An 18,195-nucleotide genomic window follows, 5' to 3' on the forward strand; every position below is an offset into this window, starting at 1 on the left:
GTAATTTTAAGGTTCGATACAATTTCCAGTTTCGACCACTCGAGTGTCAGGTTTTAACTAAAAGTTAATAAAAACCACGAAATGGTTCACAGCCTAAGAGTTTTTCTAGCAATGCACGGAATTTTTTTTTTCGATTTTTTGAAAATGGTCTTGCCTGCAATTTCTTTCAAAAGTATATGATGGAAGGTAATTTATTGTTCGTTTTCACAAAAATACGCGTGATTAAATAATATTAATATTAATTAATTAATATCCAATCCGAAATATTCACATTGCACATTGCTTAAAAACGGTTAAACCGACGACACGACCTGCCACTCGCTTTTAAAACTGTATCGTAAATCGAGCTACCCCTCTGTAAATGGTAATGTCAAAATTGAATCGCTTGGAAAAATGTTGGAACTGGCAACACAAGCTGGTAAATTATTGATTTTGAAAAACAGTTACCAGTAGCCTTGGTAACCACAAAAGAAATGCAAACAAAAACAAGACATTCTCACTTAAAACGAAACCACTGAGTGTAGTTGGCCCGCTGGCAGGTATTAAATTTATTCTTTCAGAGATCTGCCATAGCTGCATAATCTGCCATAGCGATTGTGTCGTATGCCGCTTTGAAGTCAATGGCCCGTTGTATTCTCGACACTTTTGGAGTACTTGTCTCATAACGAAAATGTAATTCGTAGTGGCGTACCGTACCGGCAACGCAAATTATTCACTACTAAAAATTTGATTTTGGTTGTTTAAGGTTTAAGGCAATAAAAAACTTCTCGTGTGTTATCTTCAGGGGGAATATATTCATTTAACTAAGCAAAAAAACTAAAACTAGTCTACCAAGCCGATTGAATGTAGATTTTTTGATATCTCGCTCCAGGCGACTTGTAACTTCACTAGTAATGATACTAACCGAATAATCATAATCCATCATAATTTCTTGGTGTGAGGGCAGTTTTGAACGCCATTAATAAGGCGTCGACTTGCACTATAAGGAATTGTATAAATGTTTCCCCAGCTTCATACGATGCCAACTCTTCCTCAGCGAGGTTGTGATTGTGATTGATAAATTGGTCAACCCACGGATGCAAACGAGTTTTAAAAAAATTTTGCACGTGCCTGTTCAACGTCACTAGTTTGTAATCGCCCTTGCTGGATTGAACTTTGAAGTGCCGATTGGGCTATCTATGTAACCGGTAGGGTAACCAGATTTCAGAGGTGATTTCAAAACATTTATAAAGTCTAGTTCCAAGCAACTAACAGCGTTATTAACAACAGCACACACTCCGTCTAGCGATTGCGTTCCACGTCGAATGCACTTCCGAATAATGAAAAATACATCATCCAACATACTGGAGCATTGCTGCCCGTTTCAATGCTGTACAAAATTATCGCTTTCAGGACGCTTTCTTCCATGAAATAACTCTCTAAAAGTAAATATGTCCCAAGAACTTCCTGCATTTGCGTACTCAATCGGGACTTTTCAATCAACTCATTTAAAGTTTTTAGCTTTGCTTCATAAGTATTTGGTTCCAGAGAACTTTTTTCGAGATTGAACTAAAAATACAAAGCGATTAGAAATTCATTTATACGAATTAAAATATCATTTACACTCACCAAGCATCGGCGTTTGACAAACTTTATATACAATTCAGCCCTCGAATGAATTATTGTTATTTTTTGCTGTTTTTTGTAGGATTTTTAATAACCATGAAATGTGGAATTATTCCACAACTGTTTCAAATTGTTTGTTTATTTATTCTGGTGCTCCTTGGTAACTAGTTCATAGCAACTTAAACAGTGTTGCTCGAATAGTTAGTTTTTGTCATTTTCAAGGGGTCGCTATATTTATGGTAACTGGTGGTAAATCGCTCACGAACACTTTTTATTCCGATTTTTCTTCGGAGTGTCTGGTCGTGTCGTCGGTTAAACTTATCCATGAGTGGCTATCATTTGTCAAGAGTGTAGTTGTCGATGTGTCACAATTGACGTCTATTCCTAAACACCGAATTGTGAATACGTGCTCTGTTTTTGTGCAGTCGATGCCGTCGATCTTAGCGGTCCACAGAATTATTATTCTTGTTTCGGAATGGTTCTCTAGTAAAATCAAATTTGATTATCCAGAACATAGGAACTAATAAAACTGGATCCTACTCCGATATATTGGTGGCGTAAATTGTCCTGACCACCAGTGTTTCTATCAGTTAGTAACAAAAATGTTGATGACGGAACTTGTGCAACTGATTCTTCTGTTTGGATCTGGATTAATATTTATCCTGTTGATAGTAGTAAGTATGGAATACGTTATGTTTATTCATTTTGAACCTAAATCGGTATCGATACATAAATATGACAATATAATATTCCGGTTACTCGAAAATGTCGATATTCTTAACCCTTTAGATTCCGGTGTTATGATTTAAGTACATCTTTAAAAAAATATATAATTTTACAGGTCGGAATAATTCTCAAAATCACCACAACACCGTTCCCCAAAATTGTTCGACGGAAGGAAGAATATTTTTTCCTCAATTCAAAGACCAATGAAAAAGAAAAGTTTCCGTCGCTCGAAGATCAACCCACACTCGAACTTAGTGTCATTGTTCCTGCATTTGACGAGGAAATCCGAAGTAAGTTCCGTTGTCATCGAATTAAATGTTGACTAAAAAATAATAATAAAATAAACCGTTATTTTTTCAGTACCCCAAATGCTGGATGAATGTCTCGAATATCTAGAGAGTAGACAAAAATCTGAAAAATCGTTTACCTATGAAGTGATCGTGGTCAGCGATGGGAGCAGGGACAAAACGGTTGAAGTCGCTCAAAAGTATTCCGCGAAGTATGGTTCCGACAAAGTCCGGGTACTGGCATTAGTCGAGAACCGAGGTAAAGGAGGAGCCGTACGAATGGGAATGCTAAGTGCCCGGGGAAAGTATGTGCTCTTTGCGGATGCGGATGGTGCGACCAAATTCGATGATTACGGGAAACTTGAGCAAAGTATGGAAAAACTAAGCGATGGTGATCACAATCGAAATGCGATCACGATCGGCTCGCGAGCCCATTTAGAACAGGAGGCAACGGCCAAGCGGACGTTGTTTCGCACTGTGCTGATGCACGGTTTTCACTTCTTGGTGTGGACATTTGCCGTGAAAAAGATTCGGGACACGCAGTGCGGATTCAAATTGCTGACCAGATCGGCAGCACGGAAGGTATTTGCCGTGATGCACGTGGAGCGATGGGCTTTCGACGTGGAGCTTTTATTTATTGCACAATCGTACAATATTCCGATCGATGAAGTCGCCGTCAACTGGACCGAAATTGAAGGATCAAAACTGACGCCCTTCTGGTCCTGGCTGCAGATGGGACGGGATCTAATTTTTATCTGGTTCCGATACGCCATCGGAGCTTGGCAGTTGAAAAAAGAACACGTTAATTAAATTGCGTGTACAGTCTTATTCCTCTTTTAATTTAAGTTTAGGATAAGCAAAATTTGAAAATTAAATATTTTATTCAGAGTTTTCTTGAAAGAATTCTCCCATTAAAAACAATACAAAATATATACGAAAACTCTTATCTGCTTGTTTTCATATATTGACACAAGTGGGTGCGATTGCTGAGTACTTCCATATGTTTTACCGTTGTTTTGACCACGTGTTCATTTCACACATACTTTTGTTTCATTTATATCTACAGAAGTAGACACCAGCAAAATGCCGGCGATAGCTATTATTAGTTTAAAAGACAAAAGAAATCATTCTTCAGGTAGTCAAATCAGCGGTGGAAAATGAAGGCCACTACGTTGAGCACAACATAATCCTACTCGCATCGGTGAGCCTTGTGTGAAATCGAAAAAAAAATAACAGCTACTTCCAAGGACAGGTTCCAAGCAAACCAAAACATTTTCTCATTGTAATTGTGTAAATTGTGCAAGGTTTCTTTTCTTCACGTCCAGAATTGTAGTGGTTTTTAATAGTTAATTAGCTGATGTTAAAAATCAACTGCGCAGGTGAGAACGAATGAAACGGTTTTAGATTAGGTTAAGCGCAACAAGAGATATTCACGATTGAGTTCAACTCCACTCCTGTACAGGGTAAATTTTGGAAAGGCGCTTCATAGTAAAGTAAGTTGTATTCACGACAAAAAAATGCGGATATACTGATTACAGTAAAACCATAGAAAATAGATATTCAAGCTGAAACAAAAGGATTTAAAAATTTGAGTAAATTTCAAATTTGCTATACGTTGGAAATAAAGTACTCATAACTTTATTGTACTTATCACTGACGATTAGCAGGCTGATAGCGAAACCCTTTCGAGTTCACGAGATAGAAAAATATTTTTTAAATTGTACCGTTGCAATGACAATTTTAATTACAAGCACTATAAATTAATCAATTCAATCAGCGAAATTCTTGTAGTTTTTCTCGCAAAAACAAATTGTCATGTTCCTAAATAAAATATTAGTAAAAACAAGCATAAGTTTTCGCTGTTAACTCCGCAATTGCTGGATAAATCTTCATGAACAACATCAAAACATCATTTTGTCTTTTGAATGTTTTGATCAAGAATAGGATTGTAAATTGCCCATTAGGCGAGAAAATTCACACAAGAAACTAGTTTTTTTTTCTAAGTATCTTTTATCTGTGATATTTTTTAAAGAATTGAACTATATTTTGTTGATCGAGGAATTTTTGTTGTAACCAATACAGCAAAAGTTATCGGATGAAGAGTAAAAAAATAACAAGCTCATGTGGACACTGTTCATATATCTGTTTTTTTGTGGTAAAACTAAATTCATGGTAACTTATAAAGGGTGTGTTTTGAGAGCTTGCTGATTTGAAATTAAAATTTTTTTTTTGTTTCAATTATAGAGGCTTTAACATCTTAGGTCATTCGCCTCTTCGGACCAGAAAAACTTTCTGACCCTATGTGCGGGGTTGGGAATCGAACCCAGGCGGGCTGCGTGAAAGGCATCGACTATCCCATCACGCTATACCCGTCCCCTGAAATTTAAATAAAACACATACTAAATTATTAAATTGCCATTTTTTTATTTGGAAGATAATTTCTTGGCATCTAACATTTAAATATGATTTCGGGCATATGACCGCCACGAATATTTTTCACAAAAATCATTCTGGAGGTCTAATTTTTAACCACATTTTCAAGCATTTGAAAGCGTATTTCAGCAATGACACGTTGAATATTGGTTTACAAAGTATCAATCGTCGTTGGTTTATCCACATAAACCAATGACTTTTTCGAAATAATGTCATTGAAATGTTCTTTCAATAAGTCAATTGTTTCGGCCGCAGTATGACAAGTGGTACCATCCTATTGAAACCACATTTCGTCCACATCCACATTAACATAAATTAATTAACATTTTGAATGATTACTAATTAATGACATTCCAAATTTGTATGAGAAGTTCATCAATAATGTCCTTACACGTTCATTAAAAATGACATTACTTTTTAGTAAGGTACTTCTAATTATCGTGTAATGGCAGCTATAGAGTAACAGAGGTATTTTAGCCACTTTATATATTTTGGCCCACCTAACAAACTTTATGGATTTAACCGAAGTTAAATAACCCATGTTGCATCAATTTGAAGCAAATCACATTTGATTACCTATTACGGAAGGGTTTTTCAAAGATATAACAACATTGGTGGATATTTTTACAAAGTGGGCCCGAATAAAATATATCCTAAAGTGGACCAAAATACCTCTGTTACCCTACACTTCTTGACCAACAAAAAATTGAATGAAAATTCAAGAGTTAAAAGTGTCTCCTTTGTCATGAAGTAGGTTCATAATTTCGACACTTTATTGGAAGCCCCTCGTATTCAGTTGATATTTCGCCGGCTAGCACCGACTGCCTTGAATGTAAACAATATCGCACAAAATGCACGCATACTGTCATGCGATAAGCGCAGTTTAACACAAATGCCAAAAAGAGACAAAATATCCCACCGTGGTAACGAGACCGTCTTATCCGGTCGTTCGATCATCAGTCAAAAAATATCTGTTTTTGATTCAATTCGAAAGGTTTCTTTATTCGCAGGCGCATATTTTAGTAAATAGTAATGAAAGTCAAATATTATCAATTGTGTTTTGTTTACGCCTGGAATGAACTCGTTTGTGTTTCGTAATTTGATTCAAGGATGCTCGATGAAGGAAAGAAGTGTTTGTAATGTGTTCTAGTGGTCAGAGATTCTGTCCGGTCACGAACGAATGAAATAAATTATTGTGTGCTGCAATTGGAAGTGAATCTGTTGGTATAGAATTTGTCCAGCACAAGAAGAAAAAGAAGTTACAATTCGCGGAATTGCCCGAGCGGAAAGGAATTACCAAATTGTGTTTCTACTGTTCTCAGCGTTGACATATCGGGCTAATCTCAACTCAACTGATCCATGGAGAATGCAAAAATAAAAGCATTCAACTATCAACAGTTGAATAGGTGCGGAAGTGTTCGTTGTACCCTAGAAGAAGTGGAGTGATAATAGTTTTGTAAATATTATGGTTTTCGAAAGCTGTTTCAGACTGCAAAACGAGCCAACTAAAACAAATTGCTCTCTGCACTCTAGAAATCGGTTGGACAATTTACGGGCTCGATCTGCAGAATTGATTAAAAACAAAAGTTTTGCGTCAGCAGTATATTTACTCAGGTTGTAGAATATTGAACACTTCAATTATCTACCTTCACACTTGTTTCTCTTGTTTTGTTTTGTTGTTCTTCGTTACATACGTGATCGCAAAGTTGACTAGCAGGCAAAGCAATCGATTGTATTGGCAACCGAAAACAAACAAAAAAAAATCACCTGGAATCGCAATCATTTCCGGTTCACGCATTTCGGGTTTTGGGTCTGAGTGCTGGGTTGCTGATTCAGAAGATCAGAGCTACTGGTTATTGTATATTAAAGCGGCGACCCGCAAGGCATCTGTCTGTACTATGAAATCCTTCGGAAACTAAAAGACTTGGTACGGAATGTAATATCTAATTTTTTGGACTGGTTTACTGAAAAGCCACCGATGCATCATTTTGGCGAATTATATTAAAATTCGGGTTCCATTGAGGTTCTATGACCAGATTGTTTCCCCACCGTAATTTTCAAGACTTAAATGTCGATAATCACATCCTGTATAGAGCTGGAAGCAAAGTCTTGGCATTACATTCCTTTTGTGGAATTTGGCCGTTTTTATTTCAAAGCTGTGTAAATAATTATTTAAAATAGGTCGAGGCTCATGTTGGACGAGCTTGTCTAAAGGAACAGAATAATAGCCACTAATAATTTTTTTAGCGAAGGCAATTTGGGTGTCAATTTATTTTTACGAACCGTTCGTAGAAGAGTTCGGCTAATTCCCGGCTTTTGACAGCCGATTTCATTTGCCTCCAGTCCAGTGGAACAATCTTTTGCTCAAGAAACTTGTTGAAAAATTTTAACAATCGTCTATTGACGATGTCAGATAGATTTTGAATCAAACTCTGTTCAACACAGAAGCATTATTGTTACACAACAAGCGTGCCATTGAAAAGGGGCTATCAATAGAACCGTTATTTGGAGGAGACTCGCGGGGAATCCTCTGTGCTGGATTAGAGTCTGGGCAAACTTTCCTATCAAAATCAAATATCCATCGATTCGAGTATTGCTTTTATCGTCAAGTTCATGAAACCTCGTTTGTCTTGTTGTTTTCCAAAGAATGCTCAGTTTCTCTACACAGGACCTAGGCAAAACGTCTCAAACAACTAAACTTCTTGGCACATAATGGCCCTTATTACCGGTATCACTACAGGGTGAAAACCAAGTGAAGTGAATTTAGGTCCTTATTACGGAAGCCGTTTCAGAGACAAAAGCAATGAATTGAATGAACTTGATGTCATTATGAACATCACGCCACCAACATTTTGTCGAAAAAATTAGTTTTTGTCGTGAATACGACTTACTTTACTATGGGGTGCCTTTTCAAAATTTACCCTCTGAGAGAGTGATAAGTTTTTGATCGTGAATATCTCTTGTTGTAAGCATTTTTATTTTTTAATTATTAACTAAGAACATCGAAAAAGATGTAGAATAAAAATGCAATCATTTTCATGGGGTTTCTCGAAGTGACGTGTTGTATGCGGACTTATTTATTGCGTTCATATGACAAACTTATGCAGATTTTTTAATTATATCTAAGTGACTTTTCAAGTTCTGCGGAAATTATCACCTGCATAAAAATAGTTGTCTAACGCTTCACTCGAACATCGCGCGTTTCAGTTTTCAATTTCGCGCGGATTTAGCGCGTTTTAGTTTTTGACTTCGCGCGTTTTGATTTTGAAATTTTTTGGTACAACCCTGTAACAATCTTATTAATCGATGACCTAACCAACTCATTTCGATTTTACTGGTTTTCGATCCAAAAATTGTGAAAGTGACTCGATATTATTTTAGTTTGATTTAGGCCGTGATATCATCAGCGCCACCAGTGAACATTTTTCAATGTAATGGTAGCAAAGCCTTTTTTTTTAGATTCAATCCACAAATCATACCAATCAAAGGTTGGATAAAACTGATATTTTATTAGCAAACCATTGTTACCTTCTAAGTAGATGTTAATAATTTATGAATGGGAGTGATAAGCATCCAATATACATCTCTAAAAAATCGGCATATCATAAATAGTGAATAATCATCTAAAGCCTATAATCAACTAAGTGAAGAATCATCAGATCAACATAGTGTAAAGTACAGCAAGAACTAAATATAAATCCATACGAGTTTTTTTTTTAAAGAATTTTTTTCTCTACTTCCAGTACATCCGGGGTCCGGTAAAATTAAAGTCGCTATATTAAGGTGAAATGTAGCGGAATGCGAAAATCGCGTTTTTGATCAATTATTCAAAAACTAGACCGATTTTCGAAAAACCAAAAACACTTAAGTTTTCGAAATCAAATTTATCATAACTAAGTATTCTTAGAATTTTGAAATTTTGCTTTGCCGAGCCGTAATTGGTTTTTGAAATGTATAAACGGTCACTGTTCCGTCCCACGGGGATGATTTTAGAACTGAAAAGTAGTATTTGTAGCAGAATTTCACAAAGAATCTGAAAATGCAACTCAAAATTATAAAATTTTAGCGAAAACAACCGAAAATTGAAAAAGTTTTCATAAACTTTTCTGCATTTTTTTTATTGCTTTCGCGCTGCTGTTTCGTATTGAGGTGGTGTGAGAAATGCACGCTGGGCACGGTGGCATTATATCGTGAGCAAAAATTACATATAAAATTATGATGCGAATTTATGCAGCATTGGGTTTTGTGTTGAAATAAAAACGACTTTAATACAATAAAATGAGTATTGTAAGAAATCGTTTATTTTCTAAGTAGCTGTCATTTATACAAACAATGTGATAAACATTGAGGGCCAGCTTCGAGCCAGTCAGCATGGAAAACTTATTGGAATTCATTGGTTTTTCAATTATTATGAATACAATGAATCAACGCTTAATTTGGCTTTCAAAATCAATTGAATAATAAGAGCTACGAAATAACTTTATATTCAATTTCGTGCCCCAAATATGTGCTTGAGAAAAGATTCACTAAATAATTTTAACTGCATGGTATGATGAACTATTAGTTATAATTGGAATGTATTCCAATAATGTAATCTAAGAAATTATTAAACTATTGATGATTTCTGGCACCGGAGGCCAGAGGCTGTTTGGTCTTCGGTTCGTTATCGTTGAAACAGACATTTCTAGACTCATCATGCTATACAATTCCGAAAGTCGCTTCCGAAAAAAAGCTAATGGTGAATACTTTTACGTAAATTCTATCTCATCGGCGGGAAGGGTCTGGTGAACGACTGGCAAAGATATCGAAAATACTTGAATGTTCTCTTGTCTTCAACCGTTCTTTTGAAGGAGAATCGATGTTTGCTACTAAAATCAGGCATATACATGGTTAGCAAGTTAGTCAATACATATACATATAACCTAATGTTAATCATTCATAATTACTCATGATTTATAGCTCTAGTGTAAGAGTAATCACTAACAATGATGATTGAATCAGCATATATTCAAAGTGTGAAGAATTCTAAAATCCATTACGTCCCGTCTTTTTTACAAGCCAATATAACGAGAGGTAAACCCACTGCGCTCAATCATTGAAAAACGTTCTTGTTTCTATGTGGCCGTTTTTCTTGGTACGCTTTGTGCGACGGTTCGTTCAACTGAAGCGGATAAAATTTTGCGCGCATTTTATGACGCTACATTTCACCTTAAATCGGCAACTAAAATACCTATAAATCGAAAAAGTATTTAGCTGAGTTTAGATTTTGGGTTGAGCCCAGTTTAGATTTTGTTAATCGTTTATTGCAGCGCCACTTTTGAAGACGTTTTGAAATTTTTAACACTTATTACTCTGTGTTTTTAGAAACAAAAATCGGTCACCGATAAAGTTGAAGAATTTAAGCATTCATTCCAAGCTTATGAAAATCATCTCTGAAGAAACATTGCAGAATTCAATGAACTGAGTCGAATGCTACATCACTTTTTCCAATATTTATTAGTCGAGTTTTAAAGCTTTTGCATTTGTTCGAAAGAGAAAAAGCTTTTATTGTTCGAAAGAGAAAAAGTGCAAAATAATCTTGAAAAATATTTATTTTCAATTTAAAATTAATATTTGAATAAAAACTCACAAATTAAGTAGGAATTAGTTAGGAACGTTCTCAAATATAGAATTTTGGGCGTCATTTTAAAATCAAATACCAAATTATTGTTTTCAAAAGCATCTTCAGGTATGTGAAATTGGAAAATATGTTAGTTACTGCTCTTTATTGAAGCATAGCATTACTATGGTTGAAAGACAAAAACGAGCTTAATTCACATAGCAGTGAGATGATACCTTTTTTTATTAATCCGCATATGTTTTTTGTATGAATATTCTTCGGTGTTTTAGTTCTCATGACATTATTCTAATGTCCGTCGTTTTAAGTGGCAATTTGAAATTTTAATCACTCTGTAATGTCGAAACTGCAAATCAGATCGAAGTAATTTTCACTTTAGAGTTTAGAGTAATTTAAGGTACTTCCAAAGCCGGTATTCAGGAACCAACATAACCCAAACCGATTCGAATGGCCATATGACGGATAAATTGCAACATTTTGGAGTCCAACTTTAAAGCTTTTCGGGATTGTCATCTTCTATATCGCTTTGAATTTTTTAAATTCATAATCCTACAATTCCAGAATCGAAAGTAAGAATTGGATAAAATTCGATTTGTTTTAATTTAAACTTTTGTTTCTGAAATTCGATTTGGCTTTTTTTGAGAAAACGATTGAGCTTTAAGAACCGATTCGATACTGGAACCGGAATTCGAAATTCAGTGTAGCCGAAGTCAGACAAATTCACCTGAGTAGCTGTATAGTTTACATTTGTTTCAAAATGTTTGAAAATCAATGTAGACATCTTTGAGGAATCGTAGTGCGAATTAAATTTTTGGGTGCCTTCCGAAACGAAAACTGAATACAACCAAAAATGAAATAAGATTATTTGGTTATCGACTATCCAAATCTGCTGATGCGATAAACCTGATTATTTATGTGAAATAGACATTTTTAAACTAATAACCCTGTATCTCCAAAACCGGAAGTTGGATCTGACTGAAAAACAAGATGTTTTATAGAATCTTAAAACTTTTCATTTGAATCTTAGATGATTCTTAGATTTCATTTCAATCTTAGATCGGTTCCGCCATCTACGAGAAAAATGAATTACACAGTTTTAGTTTCGTTTCACATATCATCCTGTAGTTCCGGAACCAGAGGTCGGAACCAAACATAAACCAGGAACCTTTTTTGGGAGTATATGACTTTTCATATGAATCTGAGTTTGTAGAAAACGGTTGAGTCATCCCCGAAAAAAATTGAGTGAAATTATTTGTCACACACGCATTTGCTGATCTCGACGAACTGATTCGAATGGTATATGGCTGTTATGTTCTTCCAGCATTTATTGCTGTAATTAGTTTAAATCAATATAATTATGGAATTGCTTTCAACTCGAAAATTCTGCCACCATGTGGTTTACATATGGCATATTCGAACGATTATGTTGCCAAAAACGAACCGTGCTAAAATCGGTCCGAGGGCAAAACATCATGCTGTACACAGTCTTTTGGGTACTTAGAAACAAATGTATGTTACAGTGTGTTATGTAGCTCCCAAGCATTCCCTTGCCAGATAGCTCTCAAAACATCTACATCTTGACATCTCCGTTAAAAATGAACGGATTTTAACAATCTATGGCTTGTTGGATAAGTATTACCGTGCGGAATCTAAGTCTATGTCAATTTTGACATAAAACTTCGTATAACTCATAAAGTAAACATCCGATCTCAAAACCATTCAATAGCGTTCTGGATGACGGTAAGACCTTTCATTTGCGACTAGTTTGATCAAAATCGGTCCAGCCATCTCTGAGATCTCGACCTCTTAGTTGACAACAAACACACATACACACACACACATACAGACACACACACGGACATTTGATCAGTTCGTCGAGCTGAATCGATTGGTATATGACACTCGGCCCTCCGGACCTCGGAAAATTTTTCTAAAGTTTGAGCGAATTCTATACCTATTTTTTATATTTATAAAAAAAGGTAGAACATGATCGACAAAAGTGTTTGAATTCTTTTTTACTCATTTCTCTAGTATAGTTTTACCTGAAATATAACGGCACTTAATATAATATCTGGACTTGCCATAATCTTTATAAAATGTGAATGTTTGTTTCTGATTTGGAATCATTTTTCTAACATAATGAGATATACATATTAAGATCATATATAATTTTGATAGAATCCTTTTATGCTCTGTTGATCGGAAAAGCACGATTGGTTCCAAAATCACTCAATTTTTTCGAAAAACAGCATCATTGTTTTTCGTCAAAAATTCAACCAATATCGTTCCTCAACCACCGTATTCACCTGATGTAGCTCCTTGTGACTTCTGGCTATTCAGCAAACTCAAACGACTGCTCCGGGGAAACCGATTTGAGTTGAAGACATCAAACGTGAATCGCAACGCGCATTGAAGCCTATTCCGGATATTGACTTTAATAACTGTTTCGAGGTTTGGAAAAAAACGTTGGCAAAAGTCTATTGGGGAGATTACTTTGAGGGGGACGAAATAAATTTGGAGGAATAAAAAAAAATGAAATTATGAGTAAAGTTTTACTTGTTTTTGCCCACAGTAGTAAACTCAAAAATGGAACTCACTCACTTTTCTCGAACCGACTTCGATTGAAGGATATGAGAATATAAGAAAAGCATCGTGAATTAAAATAGGTTTTTTTTCAAATTAATTTATTCAATATTTACCCTGTACTGAACATGTAGTACGAATGCCTATCGGTTTGTTTCAAACCCTTGGCGAATGAATCCAATTTTAGTCGATCGTACAAAATCACGAAGACGGATTGTCTTTATAATCGTGTGCCAAGTATCTCTTCCGTTGCGTGGTCTTTGGCCTTCCACGTAAAAGCTACAAATGTATTCTAGCCCACTCGAATGGTTAATCATTACTTAAAATGAACAGGCGATTTCTGCGAAACCACACCGACGACGACGACGACAACGACGATGATGCCGCCGTTCGGGATCCTATGGATATTTGTTTTACTTTTATAAAATGGTAATGTGAGAAGATTGCCGTCGAAATGACTTGATTATGGGCGGAGCCGGTGACGATGGCGGCGGCTCTAATGTACTCCGGCTTCGGCTCGAAAGACGACATTTCGCACTTTACACTGATTTCTGGATATGGAAAGAACAAGTTCTGTTCGGTTCTGTTCTGACGCAGGAGCCAACCGATCATCATCCCCGCCCCCCTCGGGTATCGAAGAGTACCATGGTTTGGGTGTGCGAAAAACGGAGAAATTTTTTTTTTGCTCACGCGCGAATGTCAAAAGTTAAAGTAATTTAGAAGAATGAGTAACACGAATCCGAAATAGATTCAATTTGGTTCCCGTGGTTCCGATCGATTGCACATCCAGTCGAAAAATGTACATTTGGGGTTTTACATTTCGTTGGGTTAATTTTGCGAGTTGAAAATAATTCTACACCATGCTGCCGAATGATTGCGATTCTGGGAACTCCTCGATTGCGAAAAGGTTTGAAGCGTATACAAATGTGGGTGTGCATTCCTCTATTTCTTTGCTGTCTGCTTGCGCAAGCTTTGCCGTTTCGTGTTTTTATTCCTATACATACTTGAATTTGCATATTTGATTATTGATCTTTCTACTGTTTGGCTGGCGGTTTGATTGTAGTATGAAGTTGAGGTTAAGGAATAAACTGTACTATTAGCACAATGCATTGTTTATGTTTCCTTTTACACAGTAGAATCTCTTGAATCGTATCTAATTTCAATTTTCTTTCCCAAAAGTTGATTTCTGATCTGTATAGCGTTCTTGGTAAGAGTCAACGTAGGTCAACTTTTGTAAACTCTATTTTTTCACAATTCTTAGACGTGAATACAATAATTTTTACACGTTTTCAATTTGTGACATATTGCTAAATCTTCAAAGATGTTCATACTTATTGGTATTGAAAATACTGATTTGAAACGTAACCACTTTTCTAAGAACATAAATGATTTGCTTACAATTTTGAGATAGTACTATTGGTTCTACATTCAATTTCAATTTCAGATATCCAGCAATGTGAAAATATCGGACAGAAACCTCGTAGTCTAAGAGTAAAGATGTAGCACCTACATTTAAAACAAGTTCACCTAGTGGCCATAAAGTTTAGTCAAATTGCAAATAGGAAAAAGTAACCGAAGAAATAGAAATATTTTGTTGAATTAGAGCAAATCATACCTCATACAAGTTCCGAAACCAAAAATTTAATCACAGCAAAATCGAAAAGGTCAAAATGAACGAACGTCGCAGTGATTTCGTGATCAAGGCCGGCTACATGATCAAGCGGTCCCAGAACAAGAAACGGTTCACCCCGGTTAACTACAAGACGCGCTGGTTCGAGTTGACCCGGTTGTATCTGTCCTATTACGATATCGGCAATCTGGAGGTAAGTGGATACTGCTACTGCTACTTGTTGTTTGCCAATAATGACTACACAGAACAAAATGTAAGCTCATCTCAATATCATCATCGTCATCAACAACAACAACAACAACAAAAACAACGACTTGCATTGCATCACACAATGTTGCTACTTACCGAAACGAGCCTACCTAACCGCATCATCAGCAGTGTACTAAAACCACCCACACCAAGAATCTATTCATCGTGTCCCACAGAATAATCCATTATCATTCTAAACCGTTTGCATGAGTGCATCGGTCAGGTCAGGCCCAACATCTCTGCTAACATGTGTAACTTTGTCTGTGTGTATATCCGATTGTTTTATTTATTTTTAATTCATCAATGCACATTCCCATTTCTACAATGTGGGGCTTTTAATGAAGACTTAGACATGTCTGGTTGCAAACCACATTGAGGCACGTCTGTCGTTCAATCACCACCGCTGCTTGACACTGTTGGAGTCAAGTGTTCAGATTTGATCTCGATGGATTAGTCATGCAAATCGAAACCACGTTTGTTTAGATTTTTTTTTCTAATGAATTTGTTCTAGACTTAATCTTGCATAATTGATCCTATGTAATTATTTTACTAATGGGTCCATGAATACAGATTTTTCACTAAGCGTGTTTCTTGAGGAGTGGAAATAGTAAACGGCGGCCATCCTTTCAAAGATACGTGGAAATCCTGTAACAGTACAATTAGGTTTTTTTTACCGTCGCAGCATTTTGACAAGTCATTGGACTGGACATTTTTCGGTGACGATTTGGTTTAGTTAGGTTTTAAACGAAATCAACATAACTTCATTAAATGGATATGGCTAGATGAACGTCGTTTGACAGCTATCAGTGGTTCGTTTACACGTTCATTTTAGGGTTTGCCTTTCTCATAAAGAAAGGTTATGCTATCACTGTGAAAATTGACTTTTGAAACCAGGCTCGGAGGACTGATTGCCATATGTGGTACAATTGCTAAGGCTTATTCGTGACAAAATCTGGACACCCCTGAATACGTATATCGGTGGATATGCTATGCTATGCTTCATCAACGTATGATATATTTCGCAGACTGATGAACGTATGTCTGTTTATTGTATCAGATGTACAACTTTGCTTCCGCCGTTTTCCGATAGGTGGCTGTACCGGCTGAGGCTGGTCAAAATACATAGATGATGATGCCTTTAAAGTGAGTGTGTACAGTGCCTACCGAATCGTCATCGTCGTTTCAGTGATAGTTGTTCTTGTTTTCGTATTATTCACGCTCGAAAATGTCTGTTTATGTGCCCAATTCTCGCCATTTGCGGAAAGTTTTACTTTTCTGTTACAATTCGAAAAAAATGCAGCTGAAGCGCATCGAATGCTCTCAGAAACTTTCGGTGATGCTGCTCTGAGTAGAAGAACGTGTCGGGAGTGGTTTCAACGTTTTAAAAATGGTGATTTCGATGTCGAAGACAAACATGGTGGTGGAAGAGAAAAAACCTTCAAAGATGAACAACTAGAAGCATTGCTTGATGAAGATTCGTGCCAAAGAAGAGCTTGCCGAATCGTTGGGAGTGAGTCAGCAAGCCACTTCAAAACGTCTCAAGGCCCTGGACATGATTCAGAAAGAAGGAAACTGGGTGCCGTACGAGTTGAAACCGAGGGACATCGAGCGCCGTCTATTTGTATGTGCCAAAATCGTAAGGGGTTTTTACATCGAATCGTAACCGGTGATGAAAAGTGGGTTCGATACGATAAACCTAAACGCAGAAAATCATGGGGAAAGCCCGGGCATGCTACTTCGTCGAAGGCAAAACCGAATATTCACGGCGCCAAGTTTATGATTTGTATTTGGTGGGATCAGCTCTGTGTGATTTACTACGAGCTCCTAAAACCGGGTGAAACCATCACAGGAGATCGCTACCGAACGCAACTGATGCGCCTTAGTCGCGTGCTGGAAGAAAAGCGGCCACAATATCAAAAGCGACATGACAAAGCCATCCTCCAACACGACAATGCTCGGCCTCACGTCGCAAAAGTGGTCAAAAAGTACCTGGAAACGTTGAAATGGGAAGTCGGCGGAAGCAAAGTTGTACACCTGATAAAATCGCGAATCTAACGAAAAACGCTACTGCATGCAATGTTCCCAGTTCTATCTCTAGGGTAAAATTGAGAAATAATTACCAAAAAAATTATTGTCTCTTGAAAATATTGTATGCAAATTACACTCTTCGATGGGTGAATAACCCGTTGGATTATTAGACTAATAATGGCAATAATGATATCATAGTAGCAATAAAATACTATGTTATCAGCAGCCACGGGGTTCTGTTACGATTCGTGTTTCCAGGTCAGCAATGTACAAATCGATTAGCTAAGATTCTATATTGTTTCCCTGCAAAACACCAATCTTCAAATGAGGCGAATGACATTGATTAACTTTCACTGATGAAAGGAATAGGCATTATTTTTTTGGGTAGGTTAAATAAAGCAACACAGTTCGAAAGAATCTTGTGATTTTACATTTTATAAGATGCACATAAATGGAGCGTCGTATTTTGCACAAATTTATCACTAATAGTACTGTTGTTGTACCGTTGAATTCCACTATATCACGTCATTACACTCTCTTAAAGTCACTATTTTCACAGTCACTAAAACTTATAAAACCGATACACTGAAGAAGGATGTAAATAGCATTCCGAAATACGTATCTGTATTATAACATTTGATACACTTTCGGAAAAATAGTAACTGTGAAAATAGTGACTTTGTGAGAGTGTAATGACGTGATATAGTGGAATTCAACGGTACAACAACAGTACTATTAGTGAGAATATTCTACTAACAGCTCAAACAGAAATTTAGACACAAATTTATTTTCAAGAACATGTAAAATTGTGTGATTTGAAAATTACATGGCTTCAATTCGAATGAAATAAAAAAAAAATAAAAGATCGATAATAGCAGGGCGACTTGAACAGAGAAATATTAGATCATAAGCTCACCGCTTACTCGACTGAACCACAGAAGCACTTATCTGTTTGTTGAATAATTGATACATATAAATCTATACAGCGGCCCTTGATACCGGAGTGCAAATTACACTCGTAGCATCTAAAATTCTGG

At 36.4% G+C, this 18,195-nt stretch overlaps 2 protein-coding genes across 4 annotated transcripts in view; both read left to right on the plus strand.

The window, feature by feature from the left end:
• The first annotated feature begins 1,986 nt into the window (after positions 1–1,986).
• On the plus strand, positions 1,987–3,564 carry LOC131430254 (dolichyl-phosphate beta-glucosyltransferase). Its single transcript, XM_058595061.1, has 3 exons — positions 1,987–2,279; positions 2,447–2,621; positions 2,692–3,564. The coding sequence occupies exons 1-3, from the start codon at positions 2,208–2,210 to the stop codon at positions 3,426–3,428; spliced, it is 984 nt and encodes a 327-aa protein (XP_058451044.1). The 5' UTR covers positions 1,987–2,207; the 3' UTR covers positions 3,429–3,564.
• A 2,420-nt stretch (positions 3,565–5,984) lies between these two features.
• Positions 5,985–18,195, plus strand: part of LOC131430255 (tyrosine-protein kinase Btk29A) — a 212,276-nt gene continuing 200,065 nt past the window's right edge. Inside the window, exons 1-2 of one of the 3 annotated variants that reach the window (XM_058595064.1) lie at positions 5,985–6,507; positions 14,696–15,074. In XM_058595064.1, the coding sequence (XP_058451047.1) occupies positions 14,922–15,074 (153 nt within the window). In that variant the 5' untranslated portion in view covers positions 5,985–6,507; positions 14,696–14,921. The other 2 variants (XM_058595062.1, XM_058595063.1) reach the window with 2 other exon arrangements.

Source organism: Malaya genurostris, chromosome 2 (genome assembly GCF_030247185.1).
Source record: "Malaya genurostris strain Urasoe2022 chromosome 2, Malgen_1.1, whole genome shotgun sequence".
Lineage (NCBI taxonomy): Eukaryota > Metazoa > Arthropoda > Insecta > Diptera > Culicidae > Malaya > Malaya genurostris.

What these genes read in the sequence shown, in the direction of transcription:
- LOC131430254 (XM_058595061.1), top strand. Translation starts at nt 2,208, where the DNA reads ATGTTGATGACGGAACTTGTGCAACTGATTCTTCTGTTTGGATCTGGA. An exon ending in TATTTATCCTGTTGATAGTA is followed by an intron (nt 2,280 to 2,446) that starts GTAAGTATGGAA and finishes ATAATTTTACAG; the next exon opens with GTCGGAATAATTCTCAAAAT. An exon ending in ATTTGACGAGGAAATCCGAA is followed by an intron (nt 2,622 to 2,691) that starts GTAAGTTCCGTT and finishes TTATTTTTTCAG; the next exon opens with TACCCCAAATGCTGGATGAA.